General features: G+C 53.0%; 1 protein-coding gene across 2 annotated transcripts in view; it reads left to right on the top strand.

Moving 5' to 3' along the window:
• The window catches only part of AK8 (adenylate kinase 8), a 126190-nt gene that overhangs the window by 45451 nt on the left and 63581 nt on the right, over positions 1-17158 (top strand). For both annotated transcript variants that reach the window (XM_049638224.1, XM_049638232.1), the window contains 2 exons: positions 2479-2610; positions 10533-10622. In XM_049638224.1, the coding sequence (XP_049494181.1) occupies positions 2479-2610; positions 10533-10622 (222 nt within the window). The remainder of the gene's footprint in view (positions 1-2478; positions 2611-10532; positions 10623-17158) is intronic.

Raw genomic sequence — 17158 nt, 5'->3', positions numbered from 1 at the left:
GCTTGGGTGAGGATTACATGGGAGTCTGCAAATCACATCTCCATAGCCGCGAGGCCAGCACTGGTGCCGAGAGGCACTCAGTAAACATCAGACCTCATTGCTGTCGGGCCTTGGCATCCTGTCCAAGAAGGCCAGGGAAAGTTAGACTAGTTCGATCCCAGAGCAGCTGAATTATCATTCAGAAGTGTGTCTGCATCCGATTATCCCCTCCTAGGCAATGCTGAGGAAATGACACAATAAAAATGCCAGCACGGAGATCTGAGACACTTGATAGCCGACAATGGCCTTCTGGGGCGCATTCCTTCAAATCTCTTTAAGAAAAGTTCTGTTTTGCGGGGGAAGGGCTTCTGAGCTCCCTGGCCTGGCAGTTCCCCTGGCCCCTACCTGCCCGTGGACTTTGCTGGACTCACAGCCCAGGGACAGCGGCCTCGCTCCCTGAGGAGGTCAATCAACCATCGGGTGGATGTCTAGAAAATGTCTCCACTTTACAAGCCGGGCTGTGGACACCTTACGGTTTTCCACTGATTTTGCATCTCAGAAGGGTCTTTAGTAATCTACACTGCACTCTGAAGATAAACAGCCACTACATTTATCTTATGGCACGGTTCTGAATTTACACATTAATTACTTCCAAATCACTTAATTAAATTTAAAAGTTCAGATGATCGTTCATAAAGAATTCATGCCTGGAATTGTAAATAAAAATGTGAGTGTCTGAATATTAATTATTATTAATTAATAATGCAGACAGATACATTGAAAATTGGAGTGCGGAATTCTGTGTTGTTTTTTTAATCTCTCGGCAGTGCATCCAGCAACCACATATTTTTAAAAAGAATAATTAGATGTTGAGACTGTCTGGGGGATCATTACTTCTAATTAACTTAGTTATTTACTGTAAATTAAGCATCATTTGTAAGCAGGCTTCTCTGCCCGTAGTGTCTGTGCATTTCAGATGGTCGTGGATCTAGGAAGTTCTGAGGCTGGAGGGGCCTTGCTTGAAGGGCCTCCAGCTTATTCTCAGGGGCTGAAAATGTCACCCCGGCCGCAGGTGTGGGAGCGTCACCCCTGCCTGCCAGCTCCCGGTAAAACGGGGCAAGAACGTAACATGTCTCTTGTGGGAATGCTGCACCCATCGAATAAGACGACGTCCGCAGAGTGTTTATTTAGCTTAGTGTTTAACACACGCTGGTAGGTATGACGTTGCCAGGAAGACAGTTAGAATCACCACCTTTACGGCAGTCGGTTAACTTACCTGTGCCTCGATCTCCAAAGAAGGGGGGAGTTGTGGTCTCTAGAACGATCCTTCCAGTTAAAAAAATCCTACAAAGATTTGAGAGCTCAAAATTCATACAATGAACATCCAGGGCTTCTCATGGGCCCCCCGCTTCCATCCTGGGGACATTGGTGGTTGTCACAACTTAGAAGTGGGCCACTGGCGCCTGGTGGGTGTGCCCAAACCCCTGGACCAGGGATGTGCCCCAAATGCCACGAGCACGCAGTTGGCACACCCTGGTTTCGGGGGTGGCTGGGTCCCTAAAGGCCGCGTGTTGGCTCAGCCCCTTGCTAGAGCCAAATCCGTCCAAAGGCAGGACAGCCACCAGAGGGCCGTCCGTGGCCGACCCTGCGCAGGACGGTCTGGGTCCCTGGCAGGAGGCAAGGCTAGAGAGGGAGACCTGTTCTGATATGGGTGGCTGCGGAGCTGGCCCTGGCCCTCGGCATCAGCAGGTGCCAAGCTGCCCCGTAATGGCCTCCTCGGCTGCTTGTACAGCCCCTCCCCCGTGCTCAGGTCAGGGGTGACCTGGTTTGCTGTTGAGTCGCCTCAGTGTTGGAGACGCTGGCCCCCGTGCCTCCCCCTCTTTGCTCATCAAATGCCAGGGCGTGCCACGGGCCAGCCGTGCACCCACATCTGCCCACTCCTGGGACCTATTTGGTCACTGTCTCTTTGGAGACTCCCAACAAAGTTGGTGTCACTGGAGCGCAGCCACAAGTTATTCTCTACCCATGTCCTTTAGAAGTCCCCGGACACGAGGCCCCCTCCAGGCCTGATGCATTTATCAAAGTCTAGATCTGACACTGGGAGACACCCGGTTCCAAGCTTCAGGCTAGAGGCTCGGCCCAGGGTCAGTGTGGAAACATCCCAACCCAACCTTGTGCATCCTGTGTGCTGGGACCAGCCCCCCGTCGACCAGGAGGGAAGCGCAGGTGTTAGAGGAACCGCAGGGTGGACAGTGCTTCGGAGGTGGCTTCTCTGGATCCCCTGCCCCCCTCTGCCTTAGTGCCCAGGCCTGAAGCGGATTTCTTTCCCCACAGCTTCGCCCCGTGGCTGCTGGCGGCTGGCAGCCGCCCAGGGGGTTTCCACGTGGCTGTAAACGGGAGAAATCGTCACTGTTCTTAAGAGCGTGAGCGCAGGTGCCTTAAGCTGGTTTCCCTTCCTTTAGGACCTGAGTTTACTACGCCCATATCCTCTCTTTCCAGCTCTGACCTATGCCCAAACCAGCCATCGATCTAATGCCCCGTTCACCCCGCGGGTGCTGCTTTGCGGGCCCGTGGGCAGTGGGAAACGTCTGCAGGCTGCCCTCCTGGCCCAGAAATACGGCCTCGTCAACGGTGAGTGCCCCGGCCGCGCCCTGTTTCCAGAACCTGCCCCCGTCCCCCTTCCCCCACTGCCCTCCCAAGCCTTCCCACCTTGTGGGGGTGGTGAGAAGGAGCTCAGTGTTGCTTCTCCTTCTTGCTCTCTGCCATCAACAGTTTTCAGGTCCGTCTTCGCAGGGATGGTTCTTCCCAGAGAATATGGCCATAAAAACATTAACCAATAAAAACACGTCCACCGCCCAAAGAGCCCATGCATTTTCTAGTCATCATATTTCACTCCTTGGGAGCAGTGGTTTCTCTGTGCTCTGCACCAGGGGCGCTTCCTCCGGCCCCTGCGGTCTCCCTGGAAGCCACAGCTCTCACATAATCTGGAGCTCTGCCGCGGATTTATTTTCTCCGGTCCCGTTTGGCTCCCCAGCCCAGGCCAGCGGGTTTACGGGCAAACGATTTCTGAACCAGAGGAAGGCTTCTCGAAAGCTCGTACAGTTTCAATAAATATTTTACCAGGAGGAGAGGGAAATGCTGACATCGGTTCTCCGGGTCTGTCCCGAGGTGGCCCCCGGCGGTCTCGGATGCCAGCCTCCCTTCAGGGGGCTAAAGGCCGGAAAGGAGGGAGAAGCGGAACAGTCAACGATGCGGCTGCCAGGAGCGAAAGGGCCGCCCTCACCGCCACCGCCGCTTCTGATGAATGCTCCGCAAGCCCGAGTAACCTCTGGCTGTGAAGGAAAAACGAGACCCGCGCCCCAAATGTAAAAATACGCATATATACGTCTCCAAATCCTGCAGATACGCCCCGCAAATATCTACGTATACAAACAAGCACGGATGTATATGTACCAGCCCAGAAGGATCAAGTTTCGAACGAAAACGCCTTTCAAGTAGGTGGCCTCTAACGTAAAGTTCCAAAGCCACCGAGACTAGCCAGGAATCAGCGACGAAAATCCTACCCAGGACGTGAAGATAGGGAGCGGAGCGATTGTTCTGTTTAGTAATGAAAAATAGTCGTACTAGTAGCCTCGTGAAAATACCAAACGGTAGTGCTCTGCTTTGATGAGTACGGAAAGGCACTCTGGATGCCTTAGGGTGAAAAATGCTTTGGCTTGCACCGATTTGAAAAAACAACAACAACAACAAAACAAAACAAATCATTCAGGTAACTTGTTCTTTTGGTTTTACCTCTTGACTTATTACAAGGCTCAATTTGCAGCTACGGCTGTGGTGTCTTTGCCGAGAGCGAGCACCAGTCTGTTGGCCGCTGCACCCACGTGTTTATCGAGGGGACTGTCGTACGAAGGGCTGGAACACTGGCGGTGAGAACAGCGTGAGCGGCCGAGGGCGGCTCCGAAAGCCTCAACAAGTGGTAGAGCGCCAGGCCTCACGGAAATCGTCGTCACTGTGCCGGATTTTGTTTACACAAACAGAGTCATTCGAGAAAAACGTATTTAAATTCACATTGCTTTCCACGTACCAATCATGAAAAATGAAATCATAGGCCTAGATTTTTTCCCAAACGGAAGATCGGAGAAAGCTCATCACGGTTTCTGTTTTGTAGCTAAAGAGCCACGTGGGGGCCTTTTCTGCTAATCCAGCGAACTCAGAAAGTTCGCGTCTCTCGAAGGCGTTCTTGATAAGTACAAGACCCCGCGAGGCCCGTCTGCATCCAGACCTCAGGGAACGGCGGGCTCCCCTGTGGCCACCCCCTGGCTCGGCTCTCATGTCCCCATTTCCCGACTCTTCGGTTGTGGGCAAACAGCTCTGTACAAGCAAACAAACCAACGTTCGCTCCAACAGGGTTGATTGGAACACTCGTGTTCACAATTGGCTGAGAGTATAAAAAGGCACTTTTTGAAAGACAGAAGGCACCGTGGGTTCACATGTGAACTGTGCACATGCTCTGGCCCAGCGATTTCGCTCCATGGGTTTTATTCTACCGAAGCACTCAGATGTCGAACAAGAGATGTGAGGGTTCATGATGGAAGAGAGGCGACCCCGGACTCTGTTAATAAGGGGGATAATTAAGTAAGCTGTGGGAAACCCATACACTGGAGCATTAATTATTTAATGATGAATCAACGTGAAGGGGCAGCTATTGAAAAGAAACCTGTAAAGTGACTTGATGTTCGTGATATATTGTTAAATGAGAGAGGGGGCGGAGAGCGAGTCACTCAACAGTGTTCAGGGGATGATCTGCTTTCTGTTTACAAGGTGTGTTAGTGTATGCTCAGAAAACATCAGAAGGAACATGCATACGCCAAACTGGCTGTCTCTGTGGAGTGGCGTGTTCTACGATTCTGATTTTTTCTTTTTGTAGCGAGCGTGAATTTTCTAACCAGAGACAACCATGAAGAATTTTATTACAATGTCATAATCGCCCTCATTGAGTCCCGCTCTATGCGGTGCCCTTTATTGGCACGCAGGCAGGGAAGATGTAGAAAGAACCAGAGAGGAATGTATGGATCCGGGTGCATGACCAGGCTGGGAGAGGGGAGCAAGCAAGGTTGTCCAACCTAGTTCCAGGTCTGAACGTGTCCCCAGCCTTGGTCCCGGGACCCGTTAGGAGAGAGAAGATTATTACAGGGTTTTCTTCATGGGACATCGTGAAGCGAGGCAGGGGCTTTAAACCATCCTTTCCTAATACAAGCACTGAACGCTACGCGTTTTCCTCTAAGTGCTTCTTTAGCTGCATCTCACAGAATTTTAATGTGTTGAGTTTTCTCATTCGGTTCAAAACATTTTCTCATCTGCCTTGTGGTTTCTTTTTTGACTTGTGTATAATGTAGAAGTGTTTTGCTTAATTTCCAAATATTTGGGAGTTTTCCAGGTTTGTGGGGCAGGGGAGTATCGATTTCTAATTCCTCTGTGCTCAGAGAACCTACCTTGTACGATTTCAGTCCTTTGAGATGTACTGATACTTTTTTGTGGCTCAGCGTGGTGAATTCTATGTGCACTAGAAGAGAATATGTGTTCTGGCATTGTAGGAGGCAGTGCTCCACAAATGTCAATTAGGAGAAGATGTCTGATAGGGTTGTTCAGTTCTTCCGTGTCCTTCATGGTTTCTCACTGCTATTGTTTAGTTACCAAAAGGGATCTGTTCAAATCCCCAGCTCTGCCTGTGGGTGAGTCTCTGCTCTGCCAGTTTCTGCTGCATGTGATTTGAAGCTCCGTTCCTGGGAGCATGCACGCTGAGGACTGCTGTGTCGTCATCATTGATGTCTCCTCCTCCTCCTCCTCCTCCTCCTCCTCCTCCTCCTTTTTCTTCTTCTTCTTCTTCTTCTTCTTCTTCTTCTTCTTCTTCTTCTTCTTCTTCTTCTAAGATAATTTTTAAAATGTATCCTTTTTTTTTCAAGTGTTTATTTGTGTATTTTTGAGAGAGAGAGAGAGAGAGAGAGCCATGTGAGTGAGGGAGGGGAGACAGAAAGGGAGACAGAGGATCTGAAGCGGGATCTGTACTGTCAGCACAGAGCCCGACGCGGGGCTCGAAACCACAAACCGCGAGATCATGACCTGAGCCGAAGTCGGACGCTTAACCGACTGAGCCACCCAGGCACCCCCTGCTGTGTCTTCTTGATGACATGACCGCTTTATGGTTAGGAAACGCTCCCCTGTCTCCGGTAACACTTATCTTCTTGGAGTCTACTTCATCTGATACTAACATAGCCACTCTCTTATGATTAGTATCTGTATGGTATATATTCTTTTTTCTTTTGATTTTTTTTAATGTTTATTTATGTTTGAGAGAGACAGAGAGAGACAGAGCAAGAGCAAAGGAAGGGCAGAGATTGAGAGGGAGACACAGAATCCGAAGCAGGCTCCAGGCTCTGCACTGTCAGCACAGAGCCCTACTCGGGGCTCAACCCCACAAACCGTGAGATCATAACCTGAGCCGAAGTCGGACGCTTCACCGACTGAGTCACCCAGGCGCCCCCTGTCTTTTCTCTTTTAAATCATCTGTGTCTTCCATTCAAAATATGTGACTTGTACACAGCATATAATTGTATCCTGCTTTTTTTTTTTTTTAATACAGTCTGACATTTTCATCCTTTAATTGAGATGTTCAGTACATCTCCATTTTAAGTAATTTTCAGTATTGTGTCAAACCTCCTGTCCCGGGTGTTTTGTCTTCTGTTACCTCTTCTTTGTTTCTGCTTTCCTGCCAACTGTTGGATTAACCCAGTGCTTTTTAGCAATCCATTTCATTTCCTCTGTTGCCTTTTTTGCTATATGTCTTTGCTTTCTTTTGCTCATGGCTGCTCTAGGGGTCACATAGTATCATTCACTTGTCACAGTCTGCCTTGAATTAATGCTCTACCTCTTTGCGTATAATACAAGAGCCTACAGTGCCGTATTTCCATTTACCTTGCTCCCGTCCTTTGTGCTATTTTTTTGTCGTACATTTTACTTCCCCATGTTATAAACTCTACAGTATATCGTAATTATTTTTGCTTTGGTCACTTGGTTTCTTTCTTTTCTTTTCTTTCTTTCTTTCTTTCTTTCTTTCTTTCTTTCTTTCTTTCTCTCAATGAAAGCATGAAGGGGAAAGGTCCTGTGATATACCTACACATATCAACCCTTTTTTGTTTAGGTCTAAATTTCCACCCGCGATCACTCTCTTTCCGCCTAAAGAACTTCCTTTAACATTTCTTGTAGTGCACGTCTGCTGGCGACAAATTCTGCTTTCATCTGTCTGAAAATGTCTGTATTGCACCTTCATTCTTGAAGGATGTTCCTGCTGCACATAGAAATCTATGCTGACAGGCTTTCCTCTTCGCGCTTTAAACACGGCATTCCGTTGTCTTACGGCCTGCGTTGCCTCGGATGAGAACTCGGGTTATTTTTATCATTGTTCCCCCATGTATAGAGCGTCTCCCCACCCAGCTGCACTCACTATTTTCTCTTTGTCTTTACTTTTCAGAAACTCAACTATGATGTGTCAAGGTGTGGTTTACTTTGGGTTTATTCTGGTTGGGTCTCAGAGATTCTCCGATCTGTGGATTGATGTTTTTCATCAAATTTTGAAATATTTTTCATCAGATTTTGAGACTCTCTTGCCATTATTTTCTCAAATGTATTTTTCTGCCTCTCTGTGTCACCACTCTCTCCCTCCCCTCTCCCTCCCTGGAACTCTGATTGCATGTACGTGACACTGACTGGTACTGCCCTCCAGGTCTCTGAGGTTCTAGTCTTTTTTCCGGGCCTCCCTTTACTTCCTCTTTGCTTTGGTTTGGATACTGTATGACCGGTCTTCCTGTCTTCCGCTTCATGGATTGCAACCTATCCAATGATGTTTTCCATTTAAGATATTGTATTTTCCAGTTTCTAGAATTTGCATCTGGTTCTTTTATATAGTTTCCATTTCTCTGCTGAGATTCCCCAGCTGCTCACCCATTTCAACTGTCTTTCCCTTTACAATTGTAAATATATCAACGAGAGTTGGTTTCAGTTCTCGTGTGCTTATTCTGACACCCAGGTCACCTCTTGATCTGATTCTATAGCCTGTTTTCTCTCTTTGTAGGGGTCACACTTTCCTGATTGATGGATTTTTGCATCTCAAGTAGTTTTTCATTAGATGCTAGACGTTGTGGTTCTCACATTGCTAAGAGTCTGGATTGTGTGGTTCTGCTTTAAGAGCAGTAAGTTAAGGGGCGCCTGGGTGGCTCAGCCGGTTAAGCATCCGACTTCGGCTCAGGTCATGATCTCGCGGTTTGTGGTTTCGAGCCCCGCGTCGGGCTCTGTGCTGACCGCTCAGAGCCTGGAGCCTGCTTTGGATTCTGTGTCTCCCTCTCTCTTTGCCCCTCCCCCGCTCATGCTCACTTTCTCTCGCTCTCAAAAATAAATAAACATTAAAAATTTTTAAAAAGAACAGTAAGTTAAAAGTTGAGTGCTAGGAACGCCTGGCGGGGCTCAGTCGGTTGAGCGTCCAACTCTGGAGTTTGGCTCAGGTTGTGATCCCTGGGTCATGGGATTGAGCCCCACATCAGTGCTAAGTGAGGAGTCTGCTTGGGATTCTCTCTCTGCCCCTCTCCCCAGCTCTCTCTAAAAAAAAAAATAATAATGGGGGGGTGGGAGGGAGGGGAAAGTGGGTGATGGGCATTGAGGAGGGCACCTGTTGGGATGAGCACTGGGTGTTGTATGGAAATCAATTTGACAATAAATTTCATGTTAAAAAGAATAAAAGATAAAAAATTAAAAAAATAATAATATAAAATAAATTTAAAAAAAAAGAGTTGAGTGCTAATAGGCAGTTAATTCACTACAGGATTGGCTTGATCCGGTGGAGGCTTTTAGTTTTTGTTCAGGTGAGCCCCAAGTGTGCACGCTCGTGGGCTCCTGCACCCCCGTACCCAGAACCTCAGGTGACTGGGTGCCGGGCACGGTCACACGGTCTCTCGCTCTGGCTGTCAGAGCACCAGCGTCTCCCTGCCTCTCCCTTGGCTCACAACGTCCCAGGGACTTTTCTCTGCCAGGCCTGGGGTAGGGATAGGTTCTCACCTGCCACAGGTGCTGCTTTGCACTGACCGAAGACCCCAGTGAGTCCCCGTGAGGATTTCTGAAGCCCTTCTCTGCACGGCTCCCTTCTCCCCATCACCTTGTTCCCCCAATTCCAGCACTCGGTCCAGCCTTTGCTTCCCACTGCTGTGTTTGGCTCCCTTTCTCCTGTGCTAAGTTCTGGAAAGTGCCCTGGAAAGTAGAAATCCAGGGTGAAGGTGGGACTCCCTTGGGTGTCTCCCTTCTCTCAGGGTTCACAGCCCTGTGAAGTCGGCAGTCTAATGCCTGAAAAGAACGGTTTCCCATCTTTGGCTCAGTTTTATGGCTTTCTTTTTTTTTCCTAACTTTTTTTTTTTAATGTTTATTTATTTTTGAGAGAGGAGAGAGAGAGAGAGAGAGAGAGACAGAGTGTGAGTGGGGGAGGAGCAGAGAGAGAGGGAGACACAGGATCCAAAGCAGGCTCCAGGCTCCGAGCTGTCAGCCCAGAGCCCGACGCGGGGCTTGAACTCACGGACTGTGAGATCATGACCTGAGCCAAAGTCAGACACTTAACCGACTGAGCCAACCAGGTGCCCCAGTTTTATAGCTTTCTGTGACAGAGGGTACACACGACATCTGCCACTCCTTCCTGGCCAGAACGGGAAGCCAAGCGTGGGTTCGATGTCACACAGACGTGGGTTTGAATCCCAGCTCGGCTGCCTAGGGCTCTGCACCCTGGGACGGTTTGGTCCACCTCTTTGCATACCCAGCACACTGCTAGGTACGTAGGAAGGTACACCATCAGCCTTTGTCGTCACCCATGTTCCCTTAGTGAGGGACACTGCCAGCTGCTTTGGATATGATCCCTGCTGTCCTTCACGCAGCAAATTAAGCACATTGTCACTGAGGGATAAATCTTTGGTGATGATTGTTGCCTTAAACACTCACCTTTGCCAGTTCATTTTAGGGGTGTTTTTGGTTGTTTTTTTTTTTTAATTTGTTAATGTTTATTCATTTCTGAGAAAGAGAGAGAGCCAGAACATGAGCAGGGGAGGGGCAGAGAGAGAGGGAGACACAGAATCGGAAGCAGGCTCCAGGCTCTGAGCCGTCAGCACAGAGCCCGACGCGGGGCTCGAACCCACGAACCGCGAGATCATGTCCTGAGCTGAAGTCAGACGCTCAGCCGACTGAGCCACCCAGGCGCCCCTGCACCGTCCATTTTCAATCTGTTCCCTGCCAGATACATGCCTTTTCATTCCGAGCCGTCCTCCTCGGTTTCTTCTTTATTCCCCAGGTCCTTTTTGATATTTGCTCTCACTTGGACACACACCCCCACCCTCAGAAAAACCCTTTTATATTTTTTCTCTGTGACCTTTCTTCCCCGCCGGCAGGCGGCACCGGGGCTTCGTTTCTTCTCATTCTTCCTTCTGTTTAAAATTTCATGGGTGTCTTTCTGTTCCTCTCTCCTCCAGTCCACTGTGGGCAACTGTTGAAAGAGGCGGTAGCAGACAAGTCAAAAGTCGGCGAGCTCATCCAGCCCTATTTTCAAAAGAAGATGGCAGGTAGGTCACACTCCTCTCGACTGCCACAGCCTTATGGGCTGGGGGGGGGGGGGGAAATCCCCCCGTGGGGGGCCCATGGGCCCGGGGGGGGGGCTCAGCCCCGGAAAGGTGGCTGCGAGATGGAAATTGGGCTTTCCTGACAGCAGAGGTTCTGTGTTCGTTCACCGGCAGGGCCCGCAGGCTTCCAGCCGTGTCCCGATTTGGGGGGTGGGTTGTGGACACCATGCGTTGTTCCTGGAGGTTTGGGCTGTTTCTGTTTCTCGAGAACGGATGCTTTTCGTAACTGCTGGCACTTAAAGTTGAGAGCCACGGAGCTGCCCACAGCCTTTATTGCTGGCCATACAGAAATACTGCGGACAAATATTCTGGTTTAGTCGGAAGTCAAAAGCCAGAAGGTTCAGACAGCTTTGCAGATCCAAGGGTCCACCGGCCCCTGGTCCTCGGGGGCTTCGAGGGGGGAGGCCGGGCCACATCGTCCTTCCAGGCCCTTCTGTGATGTACCGTCTGAGAGCATTGTCGGTCGGCCCCCAGCAAGGGCACCTTTGAGACCATTCTGCCTCGATTTCCTGAGCCCAAGATGATCCGCGAGGCCACGTGGCCACCTCACGTCTGAGCTCCTCTGGACCTGGTGTCCCCTCCCCCGCGGCAGGGCATTCCCTGCACCCACATCTTCTTGCCCTGCACCAGGTGTGGTTCCTCTGTGCTGTCCCCAGTGTGTGTGAACACGTACTTGGGGGAGGGCGTGTGTTGGCGAGGATGCCCTCCCGGCGGAGCGCTCACTGCCGTCTGCTACCATCTTCCGGATAGAGTAGGTGGAGGGGAGCACAGGAGACAGGCCGTTTGCTCCTGACCCGCCAGCTGGGGGACACCTGCGACTCCGTCCTGGCATGGCTCTCCCAAGCCCCCCCCCCCTTAGAAGATGCCCCCGTCCCCCAGGGTGAGGGTCAGGTGAGGTGCGGTCAGACCCTTTGGACACAGTGATCTGCGCAGAGAGGGAGTCCGTTCATTCCTGCGTCACTGGGGTGCAAATCGAACGCGGCGGAGGCAGGAAGCTCCAGGCAGGACTGCAAGCCAGTGTGAGCGTTGGCACCTCCCTGTCTGGTTTGGACCCCCGAGCCACCCCCGCGAGCCGTGCAGCCCTTGTCAGAGCCCGAGGCCTCAGTGGTGAGCTGGGGACAGGAGTCCCCGGGTCGCAGGGTTCCCGTGGGCGCACGGGATGTGGTGCGCACACACGCGCCCGGCAGGCGGGCTGTCGGAGAGCGACCTGCATGCGGCAGGCAGGTCCGTGGAGGGCCCGGCACACTCGGGCACAGTCTCCCTCCAGCAATGCCATGTCCCATCCACCGGGGTGGGTGCTGCTGGTTCTTAGCACCCTAGAGAACATTTGCCGGGCAAGTGGGCGAAGGTAGTGAATTAACGAATTCGCATCACTTTGTCTATTTTTAAAGCTTATTTCTTTATTTTGAGCTGTCAGCACAGAGCCTGGCGCGGGGCTCCAACTCGCGAACCGCAAGATCATGACCTGAGACAAAGCCAGACGCTTAACCGACTGAGCCACCCCGGCGCCCCTAAGCTTAGTGGTTTTAAACGACACGCATTTATTACCAGGCAGTTGTAGAGGGCAGAATTCCGGAACCAGGGTGTGATGGGGCCACGATTCCCCCTGGAGGCTCCCGGGAGAGTCTGTTTCGTCGCCGCTCGGGCTCCCAGAGGCCCTTCCTCTGTCCTCACGGCCAGCTCTTGGTGCCCCTTCAGACCTCTCGCTCCCCGACCACTGAAAACAAACCCCCAGTTTGCAGTGGTGGGCAAGAGGCAGAATTATTGTTTGTCTCGGGGAGTTTTGGTGACCACCAAAGAGACTGAGGGCACCTGTCCCCGTAAAGCCAGGGGGACCGGCAGCCTCCGTGGCCAAGGCTCCGCCCTTCGTTGTCCCCTCTGCACCCTGTTGATCTGGACGTGCAGCTCTGTGCTTCTGCAGTCGCTACAGAATTGAAGACACAACAGCAGCCACTGCTGTGTGTTCTCCACGGAAGCAATAAATTCCGGCGTTTCACTAATCCCAACCTCGCAGGGATAACGGACAGGGTTTACACCCATCGCCACTAACCGGGTGTCATTACGGGCCGTGCAGAAACCGCAGACACAGCCACGCGCCCGGGTGGGCACGGGAGCAGGGCTGGAGCCTCCAGGTCAGGGCGGGGCCGCTCGCCACCGGCTGAAACAGGAAGAAGACCGTGTAAACGATTCCGACCGAACTCGGATTTGAAGGGAAGGTCACGCTGAACACGGAAGCTCCGCTTAGCCGACCGCAGCCTGGCTTCTCTGCAAATCACTGCAGCTGGCGGTGTGGCCGACAGCCCTGCAGCCGAGTCCAGGGTCAGCCGTCTGGGCCTCAGGGGCTGACTTCTGAGCCCACTGGGGGGCCGACCCAGAGTTCTCTGCGGGCCTCAGGTGGAGAACGTGGCAGGGCCGTGAGGGCACATTTGGGCTTCCGGACAGGGTTTCCCCCATCCAGGTCTGGGGCCGAGCCCGTGGAGATGCCTCCTCCTGATAAATGGCCCAGCCCTGGCGGTGGGGACGGGGCGACTGGCCTCAGACCTGCCCCGGGGGGAGCCTGACTGAGTGCAGGCAGGAGTGGGGAGGGCACAGTGGGGACGAGGGCCGAACAGCTGGAGGACGGGAGCCGGGAGGACGGAGCCGGTCCAACGAATGCGTCTCCTCTCTGGGGAAGAGTGAGGCCGAGAGCAGGGGAGCAGAGTTCCTCTCCCGGGTGCTGCCCTGGGCTCCGAGGTGTCCCCCCCACGCTGAGAGCAGCGAGGCACGTCCCCTTACACCGTGACCCGTCGGCAGAATTCCAGCAGAACGAGAATAATCACTCTTCCGTTGCTCTTGGGGGCCTGCCGCGGCATCCGAATTTCCCTCTTCAGAGCCTCGGCGCGTTTCAGACATCTCTGCCCGGGGCGCCAGCAGCGATTCCTGGGAGCACGGAGAGCACCCGGCCACTCCTCCACACGTGTGCAATCCAGAGGGTTCAGCCAGCTCGGCTAAAGGGGCGGAGACTCTTGCGAGGGCTCAGAGGCCTCATCACCCTGGGGCAGAGCTGGCAGATGTCACCGGCAGAGCATCTTACCCCGTAGCCGCCCTGCTGTAGAAACTCACCCCGCCACCCCGCATACCAGACGGTGCCCTGCTGGGTACCACACTGCCTGCGCTGGGGACCCTGCCCTGTGCTCCTGGCTGCTGGCCTGCCCGCCACCCCTCCCGCCCGTCTCTCCCCGGGACCCCCGCCGTCACAGGCTCTTGCCCTCTCTCCACTCACCTTGGCGCTCCAAGCCCCAGAGACGGGCAGCTTTGCGATCATGGCACCTCTCCGCCACCCTCGTGGTCACCGTCACCGCCATCGCCAGTGCGGCTGAGTAGATCCAGATGCCGTCTCCTCCCCCCTGCCCCCCTGGAGCCCCCTCCTCTTGGTCCCCCCCCCCCCCCCCCCCCCCCCCCACGGGGCCTCATGATGTGACGTCCCAGGCGTGACCTCTGCAGACTCGGTTATGTGCTCTTCTGTCCTCACAGGTGCTGCCAACACCTCCTTCTTTTGAATCAGCAGCAAAATTAATAAGTGGTGTTTTCCCATCTCTGCACATTTACTGGGCAGAGGACCCCAGGGGCCTATCAGAGCTCGTCCGAAACCTCTTGATCCTAGGCTCTTGGCGACCGCACCGCGGACAGAAGGCTCGGGAGCTGCTGCTTCTGTGGCCTGGACTCTGAGATATACGGGTCCGACCTCCTAAACTCATTCCGACTCTAGCTGAAGCCACAACACAACAAATTTATCCCCCAGGGTCTGCACGCAGCCTCCTTTATGCAGGCAACCTCCATCCGAGGCACCGGGCGCCGGGGTTGGGCCTTAAATCACGCAGGCTTAGCTGCCGGGAAGCTCCTGTCACTTTTGCGTGCGTACGAAACAAGTAAAAACTAGTCCGGGTTTGGGGGGAAAAAAATCCATTCTCAGCCGTTTACAAAGCGTTTAAAATTCGATGGTTGGTGCTGATGGGTTCTGTTGCCAGTACGACCGATGGCAGTGTGTGTGCCAGAGCTGCTTTTTCTCCCCAAAGTCAGGCGTAGGAACTACTCGATCTCAACTCTGCCTAGATCATTGGTGACTCCCGCTGGTCACCGCCTCCAGATGAGGTGCTCAGCCCCTTCCCTGGGGCTCCATGCCCACCAAAGGGTCTTGTGGAAGGTGGGGTTTCTTAATACTGGAGGCCCCGAGCGTCTCCGAGGGAGGCCCCAATTCTGTCTTTGCCCATCGGAATGTCTGCTTCTCTCCAGTTTTCACCTAATGCGAAAGCCAGCCTTCCTCGCCGGCCTCCACTCTTTGCCATCAGAAAGAAGTCTGCCCATGCTTCCTTTTTACCTCTTCCCTCGGGTATGTGAGCCAGAATGTACGGTCCACAGGCTGTTGGCGGTGGACACAACCTCACTCCAGATTGCTGGGTCTAATTAGCACTACAGCACCGTCTCTTTGGTTCAGAAGGGTCGCCTTCTACCCGGTTCTGGTAATTGTTTCCTTTCTCCACCGTTGCTTGGGCTTTCTCTAGAGAACAGCTACCCTGGGAAGGTATTAAAAACAGCCAAAGGCACATCTTGTCCTTGTTGGCTTCAGTCTTTGCTCTAAGTGTGTGAGCTGTTCGCCTTGATCCGACCGCATTGCCCTGGGAACGTTGTGGGACTGTCAGGTCGGGGGACCGCCCGCGACGGCGCGTCCCCACCGGGGGCATTGGAGGCAGCCTCTGGTCTTTTACAGGACGCCTGCCAGCCAGCCTGGTGGCCCGATTACAATGGGCTCCTAACTCCTGTCACCCCTATCACCGACCCACCCCGCGGCACCTCCCCCCGCCAGCAGCTAAAGCAGTTCAATTATCAGAGGGCCCAGGTTCCTTGGTGCCCACGCCAGTCGTACACTGACTTCCAGATGAGAAAACAGCCATTTAATTGGTGTGGTAACTTTCCCCTAAGAGCGCCAGTCCTGACGCGGAGGAAAGGGACCGCGGAAGACGGATCATTAGAGAGTGATCCCTGCGCCCCCGCCCGCCGCCCTCCCGTTTCCCAAATGTTGCCGTCTGGAGAAGGTCCGTCCCGGCCTGGCCTAACGGAGGCCTAACGGGGGCCTAACGGAACCCTAGCGGAGTCGGGAGGTCTGGGGGCGATTCGAGGCTCATCACCCCTTCTGGAGACGAGACCTCGTCACAAGCACCAGCCAAACCCGCGCCAAACCGGCGCGATCGCAAGTGTTTGCGGGAACCTTCCGCGGGTCCGCCTCCTGGGGGAAGGGGGGGGGGGGGGGGGGGGGGTGGTGCGTGGATCAGAGCTCCCGCCGAACTGCCGCCCCTTTTTAGGGGGGAATTAATATTCTCATCACTAAATGCACACTAAAGATTCGACAATAGACCAGCTTTTCCCTTTTGTTAAGAAACTTGCAAGGACTTGCCGAGTTGAAAGACAAAGTAAACCTTCCCGTCTGAGGAGGTAAGCGTGCCCGGATTGCTTGTTTTGCTCGGTGTAGCCGGGCGGGTTGCACGCCCGCCTCGGCGCAGAGGGGAGGCCCGAGGGACCTCTGCCCGGCTGCAAGGAGGGCTTTGCACGCGGCGTGTTTGTACCAGCGCGAGACAGCGCGCGGCTCTCTAAATAATTTACCAGTTGATTAATAGACTCACAGGGGTATAATTAGAAGAGGAAGAGACGGTGGGCACAGTAACCGGTACAGTGCTTGGGGGAACAGGAGCCTTTATTTTTTTAAAGAAACTTTCTAGGGTGCTGGGCGTTTGAAGACAAGTTGGGAAGCGCTCAGCGCCTCATCTCTTTTGAAGTGGAAATAGGACAGTTTGAATCCGTCGAGTTTAATTTTTCACAAGCTTTAGGGGCCCCGCAGCGCAACTCCCTTTTTATTATTGAAAAAAAAACTCTACATTTTTCTTTCATTTTTCTACACACACACACACACATACACACACACACATGCACGCAGTCCAGGCAGTAAGTAATAAACACATTAATTTACTCTCTTATTCAGCGTGTATCTTATTCGCTTCACCTCCCCCGGATGTGTCCCCGCGCGTCCCTCCCGCACCCCCACCCAGAGCTCCCACCGCGGGGGCTGCCAATAGGTTGATTAATGGGCGCCCCCTGTAATTTATGCATTTTAAAGGAACCCTCACCTCGGTCTGACAATGCTTTTGAAGTAGCTCCTTTTTTCAAGTCAAACTTTTGACTTTTCCGCTGGGACCGCTACAAAGATTTCCTTATGGAAACTAGGTAGGAGACTTTCTCAGCCCGAGAGGGAGCCGGGGCCAAGATCGCCCAACAGAACAGCAGGTCTCCAAGTGGAGGTTGCATTCCGAGGCCAGAGGGCCCGTCAGTGAGGACGGTTCTAGAAAAGGGGGCCGGCGCTCCCGTCTATCAACAGGTTCGTGCCCCGAGAGGGTCCGGCTCTCTGTTTGGTTTTCTTTTTTCTTTTTTTGTTTAAACTAGATTTTCAT

The sequence above is a fragment of the Panthera uncia genome, chromosome D4 (genome assembly GCF_023721935.1).
Source record: "Panthera uncia isolate 11264 chromosome D4, Puncia_PCG_1.0, whole genome shotgun sequence".
Taxonomy (NCBI): domain Eukaryota; kingdom Metazoa; phylum Chordata; class Mammalia; order Carnivora; family Felidae; genus Panthera; species Panthera uncia.
This window is presented reverse-complemented; position numbering and strand designations above follow the sequence as displayed.